At 45.3% G+C, this 12761-nt stretch overlaps 1 protein-coding gene across 4 annotated transcripts in view; it reads right to left on the bottom strand.

The window, feature by feature from the left end:
• The window catches only part of Vwa3b (von Willebrand factor A domain containing 3B), a 176867-nt gene that overhangs the window by 120007 nt on the left and 44099 nt on the right, over positions 1-12761 (bottom strand). For all 4 annotated transcript variants that reach the window (XM_078028505.1, XM_040270772.2, XM_078028506.1 and 1 more), the window contains exon 8: positions 8698-8823. In XM_078028505.1, coding sequence (XP_077884631.1) covers positions 8698-8823 — 126 coding nt within the window. The remainder of the gene's footprint in view (positions 1-8697; positions 8824-12761) is intronic.

Here is a 12761-nt window from a genome sequence, read left to right as displayed (position 1 = left end):
TTGGAATTTTGCATCTATTTCCTTCTTTAAATTTTTGTCTCTAACAGTTTAATATGTATCACTTTTCTATCTTCTTTGTCTTTTCTTAACTTTGGGACACATAATAACTTTGAATACCCTTTCAGTGAATTCTAATGTATGAGTTTTCCATTTTTAAAATAAACGTGGTTTGTTGTTGTTTTTTGGACTCAGAGGCACTCAACCACTGAGCCACATCCCAGCCCTATTTTGTATTTTATTTAGAGTCGGGGTCTCACTGAGTTGCTAAGGGCCTCGCTTTTGCTGAGGCTGGTTTTGAACTAGCGATTCTCCTGCCTCAGTCAAAAATATTCATCTCCTACATTCATCATCCCCATGATGAAAGCCCTCAAAAGTCTTTCTTCCAGCTCCCTGCAATGTACGGCCCATGGCTGCCATCTATGATCTGGTGCAACAGCACACGGGCACTTCCCACCGCCAACTAACTGAAACTTTGTACCCACCGATGATCCGTCCCCACCCCTTCTCCCTGTCCAACCTTGATGAGCTCAGCTTTTTAGATCTCCCACGAGGGAGAACATGGGATGCTTGTCTTTCTGTGCCTGGCTTCTTTCACTTAACATCGCCATCTCCAGTTCCATCCATGTGGCCACAAGGACAGGATCCCGTTCTTTCTAAGGCTGATTAGTATCCTAGTATCCCATTGGGTCTACGTAGCACATTTTCCTCATGCGTTCATCCCTTGATAGACACCTGGATTGTTTCCACTGCGTCGCTCTGGTAAATAGTGCTGCAATAAATATGGAGGTGCGGATGGGCCTTTGACTGGCTTTTCATTTCTGGTGGCTACCTACCCAGTGGTGGGATTGTTAGATCAGGTCCTCACCCTATTTTTAATTTGGGGGGAACCTCCACCCTGGTTCCCACAATGACTGTGCTGATTTACGTCCCCGCCAGCAGTGCCCAGGGTTTCCTTTACTCCACCTTCTCCCGGGCACTTTTTACCTTTCCCCTTTTGAGACAGTGGTTCTTGCTCAGGTGACATGACAGCTCAGTGTGGTGTCGACCGGCATTTCCCTGGTGATATCAGGGATGTCGAGCACTTTTTCACACACCTGTTTTCCATCTGTGTGTCGTCTTCTAACTGGGCTGTTTTATTTCATTTTGGCTGTTGAGATCTTAGAGTTCCTTGGATGTTCTGGCTATCAAGCCCTTGTCAGACGTACAGTTTTCAAGCATGTCCCATTCAGAAGGCTGTCTCTGCCCTCTGTTGATTGTTTTCTGTTGGGGGCCGCAATCAAGTCAAGATGGCGCCTGGCAGTTTGCCAGGAGGATTGGTTTGTGAGGCAACGCCACGGAGCCATTAAGATGGTGGGGACTCCTTATTGGCTGACTGCTGTATCTGGATGATGCTAATTGAGTCAAGCTGTGTGTCATCAGTTAGGTATATATACCTCTGCTGTTCCGCAATAAAGCGGTTCCCGCCTCAACCTTCAAGTTGCTGGTCACCTCCCGGTATTTTGCCCAGCTGGACTGCGGCAGTTTTCTTTCCTGAGCAGAAACTTTTTAATTTGTTCTAATCCCACTTGTCCATTTTTGCTTTGGTTTCCTGTCCTTTTGGAGAATTGTCCAAAATATCATTTGCCCCTCCCAGTGTCCTGAAGCATCTCCCGTGGGTTGTCTTCTAGCAGTCTCACAGTTTCAGGTCTTATATTAAAGTGATAGATAGAGGGCTGGTTGGTTTCACCCCTCTGAAGCTGGATATCTCATTTTCCAGGCACTCACTGAAACTTGGTACCCAAAGTTGAAAAAGAAATAAAAGAGCCTTGGGGAGCCATGGGACAACTCAAATATACAGTCGATGGGATTAATAAGTGTTGAAAAGTTTCCAAACGTGATCAAAACCACAAACCCAGAGATCCAAGAAATTCCATGAATACAGAACACGAGAAAATGAGAAGCATCTTAATTAATTTGCTTAAAACCAATAATGAAATTGGTTTATTTTCTTAAAAGAAAGCCTTATTTGAAAGAATATCCTTTCTCCAGGGTGTGTTATGAGCATCTTGGTGGAAAACCAGTTGGCTGGTGATGGTTTTGCTTCTGGGCTCTCTATTCTCTTCCATTCATCTATGTGTCTATTTTATGCCAGTGGTCATGCTGTTTTGATTACAGCAGCTTTGAAGCATGTTTTGAAGTGTAATGGCTCCTGCTTTGTTCGTTTTGCTTAAGATGGCTTTGGCTATTTGCAGGCTTTCTTTCTTTCTGATTCCTTATAAATTATAGAATTGGGTTTTTTCTAGTTCTGTGAAGAATGTCATTGATGCACTAGAGGGAATACATTGAATCTGTAAATTGCTTTGGGTAGGATGGACATTTTAACAATATTGATTCTTCCAATCCATGAACATAAGCTATCTTTCCATTTTTTGTATCTTCTTCAAATTCTTTCATCCATGTTTTATAACTTTCATTGTTAAGATCTTTCACCTCTTTCTTTTTTTTTCTAGACAGATTTTTTTTTAATTTTTTCTTTTTAGTTATACATTAAAGTACAATCTATTTTGACATATTTATGCAAACATGCAATATATCTTATTCTAATAAGGATCCCAGTCTTGTGGATGTATACAATGGTCTTTCACCTCTTTCCTTAAATTTATTTTAAAAAATAAACTATTGTAAGTGGGATTGCCTTCTTGATTTCTATTTCAGATAGTTCACTATTGGCATGTAGCAACTCTACTGATTTTTGTAGGTTAATTTTGTATCCTGCAATTTTGCTGAATTCATTTATTAGTTCTCATGTTGTTTTAGTGGAGCTTTTAAATTTTCTATATATATAAGATGATGTCACCTTCAAACAGTGACAATTTGATTTCTTTTCCAAATCCGATGCCCTTTCTCTGTCCCTGACCCCTTTCTTTCCTTTCTCTTGCTTGGCTGCTCCAGTTAAGACTTCAAGAACTATTTTGACTAAAAGTGGTGAAAGTGGTCAACCATACCTTGACACAGATTTTAGAAAGTTTTCAACTTTTCCCTATTCAGTATAGTGTTGATTACTGGCTTTTAAATTTTTTTAATTGTATTTATGGTGCTGGGGATGGAACCCAGAGTCTCACTCATGCTAAGCAAGCATTTTGTCACTGACCTATAGCCCCAGCCCCCATGAATGGCCTTTATTATGTTGAGTTATCTTCCTTTTATACCTAATATGCTCAGAGTTTTATCATGAAGGAGGTTGACTTTTATCAAATGCCTTTTCTGCATCTGTTGAAATAACCAGATGACTGTCTTTCATTCTGCTGGTGTGGTGCACCATGTTTATTGATTTGCTTATGTTGCAACATCCTTGCATCCCTGGGATGCATCCACTTGATCAGGGTGAGGAATCTTTTTAATGTGCTGTTCAATTTGGTTTGCTTGTATTTTGTTGGACATTTTTGCATCCATGTCTATCAAGGGCATTGGCCTGTAGTTTTTCTTCTGGCCTCATAGATGGTATTTGGGAAAGCTCCTTCCTCTTCTTCTTCTTTCTGAATAACTTAAGGAGAATTGATGTCAGTTCTTTCAATGTGTAGTAGAATCTGGCAGTGAAGCTGTCTGGTCCAGGGGTTTTCTTTGAGGGCAGACTTTTCATTATAGATTCAATCTTGTTGCTTGCTTTGGTCTTTTCAGGTTTTCTATTTCTGCATGACTCCATCTTGGTAAGGTTACATGTCTAGGAATTTGTCCATTTCTTCTAGGCTGTCAAATTTTTTGGCATATTCTTGCTCATAATAATCTCTCATGATCTTTTGCACCTCTTTGGTATCAGTGATAATGTCTCCCTATCATCTCTGCTTCATTTGAGTCTTCTCTCTCCTTTTCTTCATTTATAGAGCTTGTCCATTTTCAGAGAACCAGCACCATTGCATTGTTCTTTTGTATTTTTTTTGTCCATTTCATTTATTTCTGCTCTAATCTTTATTATTTCTTTCCTTCTACCAATTTTGAGTTTGGTTTGTTCTTGTTTTTCTAGTTCCTGGAGTTTCAGGATTAGGAGTTTATTTTTGTCTCCTTTTTTTTTTCCTGTGTAGGCATTGATTGATATAAACTTCTCTCTCAGTTTGCTTTTTATTTAATATTTATTTTTTTAGTTTTAGGTGGACACAATATCTTTATTTTATTTTTATGTGGTGCTGAGAACCCAGGGCCAGGCGAGCATGCCACCACTTGAGCCACATCTCCAGCCCTCACATTTGCTTTTGATGTATCACATAGGATTGGGTATGTTGGGTCTCCTTTTTCATTTATTTTAAGAAATTTTTAAACCCCCTCCTTGATTTTTTTTTCCTTGATCCACTGATTGTTCAAAAATAAGTTGTTTAATTTCCAAGGACTTGTGGAGTTTTCAAAGTTTCTCTTGTTACTGATTTCTAGTGTTACTGCATTGTGGTCAGAAAACACACTTGATACGATTTCAACTTTTTAAAATTTATTGAGACTTGTTCTGCAGCCTAGAACACGGTCTGTCCTGGAGAACATTCCATGTGCTGATGAGAAATGCATCGTTCACAGCTGTTGGGCAGAATGTTGTGTAGACATGTATTCGTTCCACTTGGTTTAGGGCTCAAGTTAACTCTGCTGTGGCTTTTTTGATTATTAGCTCAGATGTCCTGTCCACTGCTAAAAGTGGGGCATCAAAGTCCTAAATTATCATTGTTCTGGAGTCAGCATCTATCTTTGGATCTGTCGATATTCACCTTAGGTATTGGGTGCATATATGTGTAGAACTGCTATTTCCTCTTACAAAATTGATACTTTCAGCATTATTATTAGATGACTTTATCTTTTTACTGCTTTTGATTTTATTTGATGTGAGTATGGCTACTCCTTCTTTCTTTTGGATTCCATTTGCATGGAATATTTCATTCCATCCCCCTTTGCTTTCAGTCTATGTGTATCCTTGGGAGCAAAGTTGAGTTTCTTGGAAGTGACATATAGTTGGATCTTTATTTATAATCCACTCAGAATCTCTACATGTTTAAATTGAACAGTTTCATTCATTTACATTTAAGGTCACATTGCAGGAAAAGTGTTACTATAGCTATTATATAACTTGTTTTCTAATTTTTTTTTGTACTTTCTTTCTTCCTCCCTCTTCTTGGTGGTTAAGTGATTTACTCCAGTATTGTGTTTTGATTCCTTACTTATTATTTCTCATTTTTTTATTATAGATTTTTTTGTCTTCATCATGAAGCATGCAAAGCGATCTTTTGATTCTAACAATCTATTTGAAATGATAGCAATCTTACATGATTGTAAAGATAGGAATAGAAACAAAAGAACAAAGGAAAATATATGGTATGGTGTGGACGAGCATCTGCCAAAGGCCCATGTAGTGAAGATTGGGTTCCTAGCCCATGGCACTGCTGGGAGGTGGTGGGGCCTTCACAAGGTTGGCCTATTTGGAAGTCTTCTGACCCCGTAGGGGTGGGGGTCCTTGACGGGGAGACTGGGACCCTGTCTCCTGATTTCTCTCTCTGACTCACAGCTGCCATGAACAGAGCAGCCTCCTCAGTTGAGGCTCCTAACATGATGTGCTTCCTTACCACAGACCCCAAACCAGCAGGGCCAACCCCATAAGCTGGTACCCCCAAAACTCTGAGTCAGAATAAACTTCTCCCCCTTTTGAGCACCTCAGGGACTGGTTATAGCAGTGCAAAGTTAACTAACACAATATACAAGAAAACGCTACACTGGCATCCATTTTTCCCCACATGCTGAGTTTTTGATGATGTTCCATTTCACATTTTGAAGTGGTACCAGCCCACTCCCAGAAAGAGGCCCAGGGACAAAACCCTGTGCTAGCTTGCGTGTTCTGCTCCCCAGTTGTGTGGGGTCCTGCTCCCTTCTCTGCTGCCCGAGTTTGGAGGAGGTCTGGTGGAGACAGCCAGCCACCTGGCTGAACCCCCTTCCCAGTGCCAGTGGTCAGTCGCAGATCCTGGCTTGGGGGTAAGGGGCATGGGGCTCTGCCCAGCACTGGATTTTACCATTGTGGATCTGGCACTGGGTTTCCGGTCTCAAGCCTGAGTCACTTCTCTTCCCTCCCCAAAGTGGGAGGCGTCTCTTTACATTGGACTATTTGGAGTTGGGACAAGAGTAGCCACTCTTTCCTCCCCGCCTTCTTCAACACATCTTCTTGTTTTGTTGTACCAAACTCAGGCCCTCTGGGCTCATACCTGATTTCTTTCATTCCTATGTAAGTTGTTTGGTGCATGAACGTCTGCTCTGCGTGGTGTGTCTGTGAGGAGAGATCACTGCAGGGTCTGGTTCAGATGCCACCTGTCTCACCTCTCAGTTTCAATTGGTTGATTTTTCTCCTTTTTAAAGGCCACATTTTTCTTTTTTTTTTATGCCTGGTAACCTTGGCTTGAATGCCAATTGTGAACTTTGCCTTGCTGGGCCCCAGATGGTCCTGTGCTCCTATCAATCTTGAACTCTGTTGTGAGCTGCAGTTATGTCACCTCGAAACAATTTCTTCTTGACGCTTTGCTTGGATGCTTTCTTGGGAGGGCCCAGCATGCTACTCAGTTGAAGGCTAATCATTCCCCGTCACGGAGGCAAGACTCTCCAGCGTGGTCTACCCACGGCCCCAGACCTTATGCCAAGTTTTCAGGCTGGTGACGGCGAACACTATTGATGAGTCTGTGTGAGCTCTAAGCCTTTTTCTTTCTATTTCTTTCCTAAAGCTCTTGACCCAGGATCAGAGCAGGGTCATGGACTAAGTGAGACACTACATCAGTGACACTGAGCTGTGGGCGGGCACAGAAGAGGGCCAGACTCCCTACCTGCAGCCACCAGGGCCAAACTGAGGTCATAAAAGCTTGATGACTGTCCCACAGACTGTCCTGATGAGATCTTCCTATGAAAATTAAAATAGTACCTTCAAAGAAGTTCATGAAAACATCTGCTTGGAGCAATTCTGGGCTTTGGTTTTTTGGGGGGAGGGTACATTTTAGATTGAAACAAAAGGACAACTATAGGTCATTGTCCAATTCCAGAGCTCCAGAGCTCTTCTGTATCCCGGTGAAGTAGCAGCTAAACCCTTCTGTTAACCCTTCGGCCTGACTGCACTGAAATTAAATACTCCCTCCAGCAGTCTGCTTGGGCTTCCGTAAATAAAATGTCGCAGGCTGGGTGGCTTAGGCAACGAGAATTTGCCTTCTCACAACTTGGGGAGCTGAAAGTTCATGATGAGAGCGCTGTTGGCTTGCTTTCTGTTGAATCCGTTCCTCCTGGCTGACTTTCCAGCCGTGTCCCGGCATCTCCCTTAATCTGTGCGCCTGTGCAGGGAGACAGCTCTCTGGTGCTGTCCCTCTTCTTACGGAGATGCCAATGCTACCGGATTAGGGCCTCACCCTTGCGATCACCTTGAGCCTTCACTGCCTCCCAAAGGCCTGATCTCCAAAACAGTCGAGTTGGACCTGGGGTGTCAACGTAACTGGGACGGGGCACAATTCAGGCCATAAAGCTCCCCGTACCAGCACCTTCGCAGCAGAATTGCCATCCTCTCTCCCTGGCAGAGATGTTCACGTGAGTCTGCTTCATTTTCCGAGGTCCAAATGACAGGGGACTCACTGTCTGGGTTCTTGGGTGCAGTGACCCTACAAGTGGGTCATTGGCTCCCCTAAACAAGCCTGCCCAGGTTCCTCCTTTGGAATCCCCAAAGGGGTGGTCCTGGCAAAGCAATCGCACTGCAAACTGGTGCAGTGGCACATGCCTGTGATCCCAGAGGCTCAGGAGGCTCAGGCTGGAGGATCGCTAGTCCGAAGCCAGCCTCCTTAATGGTAAGGTGTTAAGCAACTCAGTGAGACCCTGTCTTTAAATAAAATACAAAAAAAGAGCTGGGGATGTGGCTCAGTGGTTCAGCACCCCCCTGGGTTCACTCCCCAGTACCAAAAAAAAAAAAGTCCAGCTATCCAAATATGAGCACAGAAGTCCAGAGGTCGAGGCCTCATTGAAAAGAGGATGCGGAGGAGCCCAACTGAAGCTTGGTCTAGGGGAGACTCTGCCAAGAGGCATGTGCTCTTGGAGGTACCTTGAGGATGGAGGAGAACTGGATGACGGCTTCATTGCTTGCTAAGTTGCTGAGGCTGGCTTTGAATTCGCAGTCCTCCTGCCTCAGCCTCCTGGGGCACTGGGATGACAGGCAGATGCCCCCGCAGGTTTGCCCAGCTGGAGTCTGACCAGAATCCCCCACCCTTGATCTCTCGCAGCCTCCTCCTGCCCATCCCTGGGGGATGTCTGATCACCAAGGCCTGCCTTCAGCAAGAATCCTGTTAGAGCAGCTGAGCCCTGATCCCCTTACCCCTGAGGCTTCGCCCTACTCATTTTCCATCCAGTGAACACCACCCTGCTCTGTGGCTGTGAACCCCGACTTGTCCACACTGCAGATCGAGCCCGGTTCCACCCTGAGGCCTGTGACAAAGCACACCTTGCATCAGTTCCAGGAACATCCGTTGTTACGGCTTTAACTGCTGTGCAGCTCTTTTTAAACGCACGCGCACACACACACACACACACACACACACACACACAGTGCACATGCTGTCTCTCCAGCAGCTTCTCAAAGCTGAGCAAGAGACTCTCCTCATTAGGAGCATGGAAACAACCCCCAGCCCCAACGGCTACCATTTATGACTCCATCCCACTAGTGACATAAATGGCACCCACCGCAGTCTGTCGGGGCCGTGCTGGACTTGGGGAGCTCGACCAGCAGCCTCTGGACCTGGGCCAGGGTTCTGAAGGCCTCCTCCATCTCCTTCCAAATGAGAAACACATCTTCTCTGACTCCAGCCCCTAGAAAGGGAAACACAGCGTGAGCGGCCCCCCGAAACAGCCTGGGAGCCCTCCTGTGGTCCTAGCAGGCCTGGCACAGTCCCACCAAGTTTCTAGAACATTCCTGAACATCCAATTCCATGTTGCCACTAAGCTCTCTCTGAGAATCAAAACTGAAATCCCCAAGGAAATGCTGTCACCTCCAAAAGGCACGGACACAGACTTTAGGATGCAAAAATTGTTGTAAGCTAAGTATTTGTTGCAGCCAGATATTTTGAGATACATTATGGAAAGTACAAAGACAGTCCACAGCACCTCACAAGCCAGGTGTGGTGATGCATGCCTATAATCCCAGAAATGTAGAGGCTGAGACTGGAGGATTGCAAGTTTGAGGCCAGACCCAGCAACTTAGCAAGACCCTCAGAGACTTGGTTGAGACCCTGTTTCAAAACATAAAAAAGAAAAAGGGGGATGTAGCTCAGGGGTAAAGCATTCCTGGGTTCAATCCCCAGCACTGAAAAAGCAAAGCCAAGCACCTCAGAAAAGCCAGAGTCACCCTTGTGAGGGAGGGAGATTCAGGAGGAAGGACAGGACGCAGTGGTCTCTGATGCTTTCCAGACCTGACTGAGATTTTCTGCTTCTTTGAAACCAGCTTCACTAGTTTTCCCTGTACTCTATCATCATGGTGCGCCTTTGACCTCCTTTTTTGGACTTCTGCTGTCCGACTAACGGGTTAGTTTTCACTATGACACTTGTGTTTTAATGAAGTAGCTTAATCTAGAATTTGTCTCTCTCAACGAGTCGATCCCAGGTCATTGCACATGGGGCTGGGATGAGGGTCTGCCTTTCTCAAGGTCCAGACTAACAGATCAGTGGTTTCCAGAGACTGAGAGAGCACAGAGGCTGGGGACAGATGGGTCAACAATAAAAGTGCCACATAAAAGCCAGGTGTGATGGCTCATGCCTGTAATTCCAGCAACTTGGAAGGCTGAGGCAGGAGGATCGCCAAGTTTGAGGCCAGCCTCAGCCACTTAGTGAGGCCCTAAGCAATTCAGCAAGACCCTGTCTCAAAATAAAAAAAAAAATAAAAAGGGCTGGGGATGTGATTCAGTGGTGAACACCCCTAGGTTCAATATTCAGTATCAAAAAATTAAAATTAAAGTGCACCATGAGGGATCTGAATTGCACCAGAGTCAAGACACTGGTGGGATAATGGTCTAACTTTTGCAAGATGTTATTAAGGGTGAGCAGGCCCAAGGGTACTTGGGTCTCTCTATCATTTCTCTCTCTTACTTTTTATAATTGAATATGAATGTACAAGTTTCTCAAAATTAAAATTAAAAAAATATATGAATCCATGGTCTTTCGACCATGCTGCTCCACCATCCCAGCTCATCCCCTGTCCTCAGAGTCTCCTGGGGATGCAAGGTGGCCTCATGATGCCAAGCGCAGGTCCATCTCGGGGTCCAGAGGCGGAAGGGCCCACGACCCCACCCCTGATGGAGTCAGGCCTCCTGGGCGCCTTCCCCTGGGCCCAGCAAGAGCTTGGGTGCATCAGGGCCAGCGCCTCTCCAGGGCCCCTCTGGTGGCAAGGGACCCCGAGAAGCAGATTTACGGCGGGCAAACCAGGCTGTGTCCCAAGGATGGGGGCGGATCTGGGTGGGAGCTCTGCGCCTCCCTTGAGGCCTGTTGGCTGCACTAGCGGCCTGGGCCTCGCGACTGGAGCAGGTGGCGCCCCGCACAGCCACGTCGTGGGCCAAACAGCGCGGCCACCTCGCTGCCTGGCCCCCGTGAGAGGGCGGAAGGAGGCCTTCAGTCCCGCTGTCAGTCAAAACCCAGGGAGAGTTTCCTTCTTTCTTTTGTAAAGTTTCACTGGCTCTCTTCAGTTTACCTGGCCATGGAATTTACTGTGACATGATTATAAATTCATGAAACATGATTTGCTCTGATTCAGTCCCCAAGCTTCCCCTTCCCCTCATTTCCTCCCATCTCCATGGGCCTCCCTCCACTGGTCTTTCTGCTATTGGTAATTTTTTTTTAAATGAGTGTCTTGTGGATGTATAGGATGGTGAGAGTCACCGCGGTGTGTTCATCTATGTACCTGGGAAAGTCATGTCAGGGTCATTCCACCGACTTTCCCTACCCATCCCTCCTCCCTCCCCTTCATTCCCGTTGGTTTACTCCTTGGATCTGTCTTCTGGTCTTTATTATCCTCCTCTGTATTTTGCATTAGCTTCCACATATCAGAGAGAACCTTCGGCTTTTGCTTTGGGGGGATTGGCTTATTTCACTTAGCATGATAAACCCTCCAGTTCCATCCGTTTACCAGCAAATGCTATTATTCCATTTTTCTTTGTGACTGAGTAATATTCCATTGTGTATAGATAGCACATTCTCTGTATCCATTCGTCTGTTGAAGGGCACCTCGGTTGGTTCCGTAGCTTAGCTGTTGTGAATTGAGCTGCTATAAACATTGATGTGGCTGCATTACTGTAGAATGCTGATTTTAAGGCTTTGGGGTACATGCTAAGGAGTGGGATAACTGGGTGCAATGGTGGTTCCATTCCAAGTTTTCGGAGGAATCTCCACACTGCTTTCCACAGTGGCCCCAGCAGTGCATGAGTGTTCCTTTCCCCACATCCTCGCCGACATTTATTGTTACTTGTATTCTCGATAATATTCTAAAGGGAGTGAGATGAAATCTCAGTGTAGTTTTAATTTGCATTTTTTTATTTGCTAGATACATTGGACATTTTTTCCTATATTTGTTGACTGACTGTATGTCTCTGGTTGAGAAGTATCTGTTTGATTCCTAGTAAAATTTCTTTCCAGTAAGGCAAAAAGGAAGGACCATCACTGAGGGCCTGACACATTGCTACTCTTGCCCTCACCAAGCCAAGCTCCTGCACCCCTTGGCCGGAGCCTGCTGTGTGCGGGAGAACCAAGGAGACCCCCGGAGGCAACCATGTCGGCCCCCACCGTTGTCAGTGACATCCTCGGCCCGGCTACCAGCTGAGCACTACTTAGCATCGAGGGGCTATGGGAGTCCCTACTCTGGGATTTGCTTCTAATAAATATGATCTTGCAGAAAAGAACTCAGCAGATGTGTTCTCTGGGTTTTAAAAACTCCATTCCAGTAAAATTTTATTAAAGCACAAAACTAAACCCTTCTGTTCCACAGAATCCCCGTCGGCTCAGAGCCCAACGGTGATACCATCATGAAAGCCGAGAGCTGGGTCCAACTCTTCAGGGACGGACACCGTCCTCGCCGGGGTACCTGCGCTGTGCCTGGGCTCGAGTCCTTCTAGACGGTTTTTCATTTCTCCCCACCACTGCTCTGCAGGCGAAATCTACCTGCACCCATTGTATGGCCAAGCAAACTGGAGTAAATGGTCCAAGGTCACAGAAAAAACAAGGGGCAGAACAGGGAGTGAAGTCCATGTGGGTGTGACATCACCCACCTGGCTGCCCTGTAAGGTTGCCCTGGAAACAGGATGGGTGTTCAGAAAGGGACCCTGCACAATTATCAAGAATACAACAATAAATGCTGGTGAGGATGTGGGGGAAAAGGCACACTCCTATGTTGCTGGTGGAATTGCAAGTTGGTGCAACGACTATGGAAAACAGTGCGGAGATTCCTCAGAAAACCTGGAATGGAACCACCATTTGACCCAGCTATCCCACAGCTTGGCCATACCCCTAAAGGACTTAAAATCAACTACAGGGACACAGCCACATCAATGTTTATAGCTGCTCAAAAATTCATAATAGCTAAGCTATGGAACCAGCCTAGGTGCCCTTTAACAGAAGAAGGAATAAAGAAATTGGGTCATATATAGACAGTGGAATATTACTCAGCCTTAAAGAAGAATGAGATTATGGCATTTGCCAGTAAGTGGATGAAACTGGAGACTATTATGGTAAGCAAAATAAGCCAATCCCAAAGAACCAAAGGCCAA

This window comes from Ictidomys tridecemlineatus, chromosome 12 (assembly GCF_052094955.1).
Source record: "Ictidomys tridecemlineatus isolate mIctTri1 chromosome 12, mIctTri1.hap1, whole genome shotgun sequence".
Taxonomy (NCBI): Eukaryota; Metazoa; Chordata; class Mammalia; order Rodentia; family Sciuridae; genus Ictidomys; species Ictidomys tridecemlineatus.
The sequence above is the reverse complement of the archived record's forward strand: the minus strand, read 5'-3'. Positions and strand labels throughout refer to the sequence as shown.